This window comes from Merops nubicus, unplaced genomic scaffold (assembly GCF_000691845.1).
Source record: "Merops nubicus isolate BGI_N331 unplaced genomic scaffold, ASM69184v1 scaffold29025, whole genome shotgun sequence".
Taxonomy (NCBI): Eukaryota; Metazoa; Chordata; class Aves; order Coraciiformes; family Meropidae; genus Merops; species Merops nubicus.
In genome coordinates, this window is record NW_008609383.1 from 4441 (window position 1) to 11387 (window position 6947).

The 6947-nt window shown below is 44.1% G+C and overlaps 1 protein-coding gene across 5 annotated transcripts; it reads left to right on the forward strand.

The window, feature by feature from the left end:
- Positions 1–1036: 1036 nt before the first annotated feature.
- Positions 1037–4506, forward strand: CNBP (CCHC-type zinc finger, nucleic acid binding protein). 5 transcript variants are annotated; one of them, XM_008940589.1, is made up of 4 exons: positions 1037–1163; positions 2080–2175; positions 2364–2562; positions 3460–4506. In XM_008940589.1, exons 1-4 carry the CDS (start codon positions 1061–1063, stop codon positions 3575–3577), a joined length of 516 nt encoding a protein of 171 aa, XP_008938837.1. In that variant the 5' UTR covers positions 1037–1060; the 3' UTR covers positions 3578–4506. The 5 variants fall into 5 exon arrangements, with proteins under 5 accessions (XP_008938837.1, XP_008938838.1, XP_008938835.1 ...); XM_008940590.1 differs by having other exon boundaries at positions 2083–2175; positions 3460–4432; XM_008940587.1 differs by having other exon boundaries at positions 1051–1167; positions 2066–2175; positions 3460–4432.
- Positions 4507–6947: the final 2441 nt, after the last annotated feature.

The window sequence follows — 6947 nt, forward strand, 5'->3', positions numbered from 1 at the left end:
AGTGCTGGGTGCTTTGGAGTGGAGGGAGAAGTTCTGTAACTTACTGAAATTGTAGGGTTACAGGAGGATTATCTTGATGGGGGTCATGTAAGCAGACCAAACATACCAGATAATGATTCTACTGCTGCTGGGTTAAGAATAGTGAGTTGGGAGAGAACATGTGAAGCATTTAAACTTAAGGAGGCTTCAACAAAACAAAGCTTGACATATGTATACTTTAAATTTGTATTGAGGCACAATTTTAAAAAGCCTCCAATTTAAATGTTTAACTTTCTTCTTTCTAGTTTTAGAAGTGTTGTGTAAATGTTTCACAGCTTAGGGGTGTTACTAATATGCACTAATATATGTACTAATATACTAGTATGCATCCTGAGCTATAAGTTAATATACTGAAGTGGGAATCCATGTTTCTCAGAGTTCAACTCCTGTCTAGGTGTTAAAAGAAATTAAGTCTAATATGTTAAGCTAATACACTCTTAAAGGCTTTAGGTTTAATTCTGCTTGTTCTTACAATTAGCTTCCAGAATGAAGCTTGATTAGTCAATAAATGTAGTTGCTGCCAGGCAGGCACTGGAAGAGAAAGCATAACTACAAGGAGGAAGTTGTTTTAGAGTTAAGTAGCTGGCTTGCCTTTTGAGGAGTAAGGAAGAAGGTCTACTAAGAGAGAGAAAAGTAAGATGGCAGTGACAATAGTAAAAGGGCTGGTTGTTTCACCCCCTCATCCCCCCCATTGTTTTGTGAGTTTTTTTTAAGTGAAGGCTGGCAGCAAAAACTTGCTAATTACAAGAAGAGATAATGTAGTACACTCTTTGGCTGTTCAAATCTGCCATGCTCCAAGCAAAGCAGAGACAAACTTTTTTATCTCCTGCAGTGGTTTTACATTGTGATCAGATACTGTACAAGGAAGTACTGACTTAGCCAGAACTCCTGCTTGGTTTTCATTGCCTTTGCCAGGAGGGTGGGGAACCTCTAAATATCTTTATTTTAATATAGCCTTTGGTTGGGGGAGGGGAAGGTGTTCTAAAAACGACTGTCTTCCTCAGGCAGGTAATCTGCAGCCATGAGCAGCAACGAGTGCTTCAAGTGTGGACGTACTGGCCACTGGGCTCGGGAGTGCCCCACTGGAATTGGCCGTGGTCGTGGGATGAGAAGCCGTGGCAGAGGTGACTGATGACTGTGGTTTTCAGTTTATCTGTGTAGTAAGATCTCTAGCTGACTGTTTAATTCAGTGCTATAAAACTGGCTTTGTTCTGAAATGAAGACTTGCAGAATGATGGGAGTTGGAAGTTACGATACAAATGGGTAAAAAATTTGCTGGTTCTTAACTCTGCTTAAGAATTTTTCTAGGGTCCTGAAATGCTGGGGTCTGAACCCCGAGCCCCAAATTAAGGTTGACATATGGGTGATTCCCACAGCCCTTCATACAGAGGTGGTGAGTTTGCCTTAGAGCTTCCCCGCAGGGTGCAGCCGGCCCTGCAGGGAGAGCCATAAGGGAAATGAGCCCCAGGGGTCCCGCATTGAGTTGACAAAGGTCAGGTGTCTGCTTGGGGATAAAAGCTGGGACCACTTGCAGGGAGTCAGGAGTGTCTGTCTGTGGAGTGCACTCCACAGAGCTTCCTGGTTCAGGGCAGACCTCCTGACTTTCCCTGGAGCTGGGCCCCAGTCTGTTTAGACCTTTGTGAACGCGGGCCGATCGGGTGAGAGTTGCCATGTGGGCACCTTTCTCTTATGTATTTAACTTGCTGGTCTGGCTGTTTCCCATGCCAACTATGGGCAACCTCAGCTCACTGTTCCACCTGTTGTGGGCTGAGTCACACCTTTTGTAGGATCGTTGGGAGTGGTGTCAATTATGTACCAGCTGATTGATCTGGTTGTACTCCCAGCGATCATTCGTATCATAACATTTGTGTCTACAATACAGTCTGCGTATTGGATTCTCTTCCTGCTGGTTGTGTCGTTCCTGTTAGGCCTGGTCATTGGCAAAACAGGTCCTCAGAGCGAAGCTAACTTATCAGTTGATTAATTCTTAATAATATTTTTAACTTAAGCCTTCTTTTTCTCCTGTTTATCCATTTCAAGCAGGCTTCCAGTTCATGTCTTCATCTCTCCCGGATATCTGTTACCGCTGTGGTGAGTCTGGCCATCTTGCCAAGGACTGTGATCTTCAGGAGGATGGTAAGTATCACTAAATATTCGAGCTCTTCAGTCGCCTGGTCAGAGACCTGTGGTTGAAGGGAAGGATACAGTACACTGATCATAACTCACTAGCAACAAGTTGTACGTGTCCTTTGCTATCAGTGTGCTACCCCTCACTCTACCAAGGTTTTATAGTCTTGTTTGGTATGTTTTTCTTATTGTGGAAGCCTGCTATAACTGCGGCAGAGGTGGCCACATTGCGAAGGACTGCAAGGAGCCGAAGAGGGAGAGAGAGCAGTGCTGCTACAACTGTGGCAAACCCGGTCATCTGGCCCGGGACTGCGACCACGCAGATGAGCAGAAGTGCTACTCTTGTGGAGAGTTTGGACACATTCAAAAAGACTGCACCAAAGTGAAATGCTATAGGTAAGAACTGACAGGAGACAACTGTAAAATGTGCCTGAAGTGACAGATGCGTTCTGTGCCTGATTTTGGTTGGGAAACGCAGCTGAAACTTGGCCTAGGGTGCTCGTTTCTTTAAACTGTTCTTAGTCAAAACTAAGACTTGCACGCCTATTAGGAACAGCAAGGGATAGATTTGATCATGTGCATCTCTGGGTCACCAGGATGATTCAGATGTTAAATGACTTAAGCTCTGTCTTTATGCAGGTAACAGGGAGGCCTTGATATAGCACAAGCTTAAATTAAAATTGAATACTTTGTGTCTTAGGCTGGGACTAACAAAGCCAAGCTGTGCAGTCTGGCTGATGGCACAGCCAGCCCCAGCCGGAATGCACTTAAGGTGTCTGGGTTACGGGAGCTGCACATAGAAGATGTTAAATCATTGAAATGCCACCTTCAAAATGCTGTATGGTTCTGGAACACAGGCTGGTACCAGAAATAGTGTGTTCCTGAGGGCAGTATTCTGCACACCCATCAAGGTTCTCTCCCGTGGAGGAAGGGGAGAGAACATGGTGCATTTGAGTTAAAGACTAATTACTCTCCAAACAATGCTAAACTGCAGATAGGAGCATAGGAGCAGGCAAAACCTGACAGTTAAGAATCCCAAACCTGTACTTGGTGTACTGTGGTTGTGACATACAGGGTGATTAATGCGGGTTGATGGGTTGGAGAAGAGTTCCTGTGGCTCTGCTGAAGACACAAGCTTGCCTCCTGTCAAAGAATTCTGGAATGCAAAGCCAGCATTGCATGAAATTTGAGCAGATAATGTACTTGACAGAATGGGATTGCTTTTCTCGGTGACTGCTCTGGAGGGCTTCAAGTCATTGGCCTTGTCATTTATTTTTTTTTTTTTTTTTTCAGGTGTGGTGAAACTGGCCACGTAGCCATCAACTGCAGCAAGACCAGCGAAGTCAACTGCTACCGCTGCGGCGAGTCAGGGCACCTTGCACGGGAATGCACAATTGAAGCTACAGCCTAATTATTTTCCTTTGTCGCCCCTCCTTTTTCTGATTGATGGTTGTATTATTTTTCTCTGAATCCTCTTCACTGGCCAAAGGTTGGCAGATAGAGGCTACTCCCAGGCCAGTGAGCTTTACTTGCCGTGTATAAGGAGGAAAGGGGTGGAAAAATCAACTTTCTGCATTTAACTACAAAAATGTTTATGTTTAGTTTGGTAGAGGTGTTATGTATAATGCTTTGTTAAAGAACCCCCTTTCCGTGCCACTGGTGAATAGGGATTGATGAGTGGGAAGAGTTGAGTCAGACCAGCAAAACCCTCTCTGGGTTCCATGGAAGTGATCCTATGCAGGAGGAAAGAAATTCTGGAAGTGTCTAAACTTCCTCATAACTTTAATTTTATTACAATGGCCTTGGATTGTCTGACCTCAGTAGCTGTTAACACCGATATCTGCATCGGGCCCTACCTAGAGCATATAGCTGAGTGGGAGTAAACAAAGATGCACATGCCTGTTAATGGCCATGAGAGAGAGAGAGAGAAATCAGGAATAAATCTAAAAGTAAGTCAGTGAATGTTAATGTTGGAGATGCAGAACGTAATGGGAAGCTTGAATAAATACTTCAAAGTGAATCTGAAACCCAGACATCAGTGCTCATAGCATATACAATTTGGAGCTATTCAGGAGTTGCAAATAAATGCATTTTCACAGAAATCAAGATGTTATTTTTGTATACTATATCACTTAGACAACTGAGTTTCATTTGCTTGTAATCAGTTTTTAAAGTAAGATGGTCAAAGCAATTGAAGTCCTAGAACATAGAAAATGTAATTTTAAACTATCAATAAAGCTGGAGGAGGAAGGGGAGTTTGGCTAAAGTTCCTTTTGTTTATTTTTGATTCTCATGTACACAGTGCAGAATAACATATTAAAAAGGGGTATGTGGAGGTGTAAAATTCAGTTTGGACTGTTTTTTGGTTTTTTTTTACTGTCGTAGTTTCCATCTGGTAGCTCCACACTAAATACATCAAGTGTTGAGTCCTGCTTCCACATGGTTGTGTAGCTCCTTGCAATCATGTGAATGGCTTGTATGGCCTCTGAGAGGGCTTTTCTTTCATCTGTGCTGATGCAGCTGAAGTATTTCTTTAAAAATGGTTCAAGGAGGTACAAAAGTTGAAGGTAACAGGGAGTTACAGACTTGGGGTAGCTTGGTGGTGGTAGCAGTGCTTCAGCCTTCCCAGGTGTAGCTAAACCAAGAACTGTGATTTTAAACATTCTTGCTCTGTTGATTAAGGGTTAGTAAATGGTGATAAAGTTACACAGATGGCAAGGGAGCTGATGCGGAGTGTCTCCAGCAGTTCTACCCAAGAAATGAATGAAGTGGTCCTGATGGGTAAGAAAAACAAGAGCAGGAGCTGTTGACTGTTCAGTGCTTCACCATCAGGCACAACTCTGGAAGGTATGCGGTGGTCAAAGCAGTTAACAGCAGTTTCAGCTGGAGAACCTCCTGGGCTTTGGGTGTCCTCAGGAGCTCTAGCAGATCCTGGAGAAATCTCCAGTTATGGTCAGGGCTGGTGCACTGTGGTCACTTTGGAGAAATTGCCTGGGATGGTGGTGTGCGCATCTCTCCAGAGCGATCCGTATACAGCTCTGCTCAGGTAAAACTAAGTGGAACTATTGTCTTCTAGATCTGTTACACTCATTGACACAGTTTTGGAAGCAGGGCTGTTAAATGTGATGCAGTCACGCAGTAATGCCCGTGAAGGCTGTCGTCTCCCAGGAACAATGTAGTCTCATGGCTTTCAGCAGACTCCTGCATAGGTGAGGCTTACAGAGAAGTGAGAGCTCCTCAGCTGGTGAACTAGAAGATCCCAACAAGGAGCTAGGAGTGTTAGAAACTGGAAGCAGGCACATTACTTCATAATCTTGAGGTTCAAGGAGAGTTTTCAGCCTGGCTTTGGCGCTCAAAGCCTGTGGAAAATGTTAAGCTATAGTTCAGGGAGAACAAGAAGTCTCTTGGTGAGAATACCAAGTACAAGGTCGCTGGCACCCAGCTTGTGTGGCTGGCAGTAGCCAACCTGGTCAGGTTTTAGGAAGGCTATGTTGGTGCTGCTGCAGAGATGGAAGGAAGCAGACTGTTGGCAGAAGTGTCTATGTGAAGCACTTGAAGAGAGAATGTTCTTGTATTGCTTTACCTAAGCAAAACCAACTCTTGGGTATTTACTCTTCTGTCAGTGTGGCAAAGATGTAGAAGGCAAATGCTACAAATGAAAGAAGAGTGAGATGGTGACTGCTGTGAAAGTTGGTGGCAATTATTCAGCAGCATGGCTTTTGTCCAACCTTTGCTGAAGAACTTTCAGCTCCAGTGGAACTAAGGGGGCAAAAGAGTGTCTTCCCTGAGTTCTGTGGGGTTTTGTGTGTGTGCTTTTGGGTTTTGTTTGCCCTTTTTTTTTTTTTTTTTTTTTTTTAAATGTCTGCCTTTGAGTGTTGGACACAGTTGACAAAACCCTTGTAAAATCCATGCTTGGAATGAGTGGGATGTCTTGGGGTGGTGGAGGCAGACCAATCATAGTGTATTCCTGTTCAGCCTTGAGGTAGCTTAATGTCATTCAACTGAATCTTTGCATATATTTATCTCTAGAACACAGTAATAAAGCTTGAAGCTCAATGATACAAAGATCTGAAAGTCTTTGGGACTTTGCCTGTAGCTTAAAAAATGCTGTGCTGGTGCCAGCTGTACTCTGCTTCTCCATTCCTGTGGAATTAGATGATTAAGCTTGGCTACGACCATCCTGCTGCTGAATACTCTGGTACTTAACTGCCTTTTTTTATTTTTTTTTTAAAGTTGAGAAATACAAACCATGATGTAACTTTAAAAAAGAGAGTTACTCCATCTGAGGTGCCTCTTCCTAGTCATCTTTCTGGGGAGAACAGTCTGGAGTATTCATGTGGCAACTTAAGTGCCAACTGTTGTGAAGTTGCCAAGATACACAAGCCGATGGTGATGCCAGAAATTGGAAAAATCAAACCTAGTATTTAATTTGTTCTGTGTTAATTATTTTGATGAGCAAAACAAAGTTTGACAAACACCAGTGTGGTGTTTTTTGTGGATCTGGTGGATTACATGGATCAGGAGGGCAAGGAGCTAAACGTCTAATAGATTTTCTACAAACAGGGCTCTCTGAAGAGCCAGCGGTGCTTGGGAAGGGAAAATATTTTCTTGAGGCGAGGTTTGGGTTTCTGTCCCAGGAAGGCTTCAGTGAAGGGCAGCAAATTGGGGGGCGGAGCAGCGCGAGGAGAGGCGGTGTTCCAGGAGATGCTCCACGCTTTCAGACAGTTCCCGGCCCCCCGCGGCTGGTGAGGGAGGGGCCCGCATGCGCAGCGGGCCCGTCA

Coding starts and splice junctions, on each gene's coding strand:
- CNBP (XM_008940586.1), top strand. CDS start 1,061: ATGAGCAGCAACGAGTGCTTCAAGTGTGGACGTACTGGCCACTGGGCT. Junction 1,168..2,065: donor AGAAGCCGTGGCAGAGGTGA/CTGATGACTGTG, acceptor TTTTTCTCCTGT/TTATCCATTTCAAGCAGGCT. Junction 2,174..2,355: donor GACTGTGATCTTCAGGAGGA/TGGTAAGTATCA, acceptor TGTTTTTCTTAT/TGTGGAAGCCTGCTATAACT.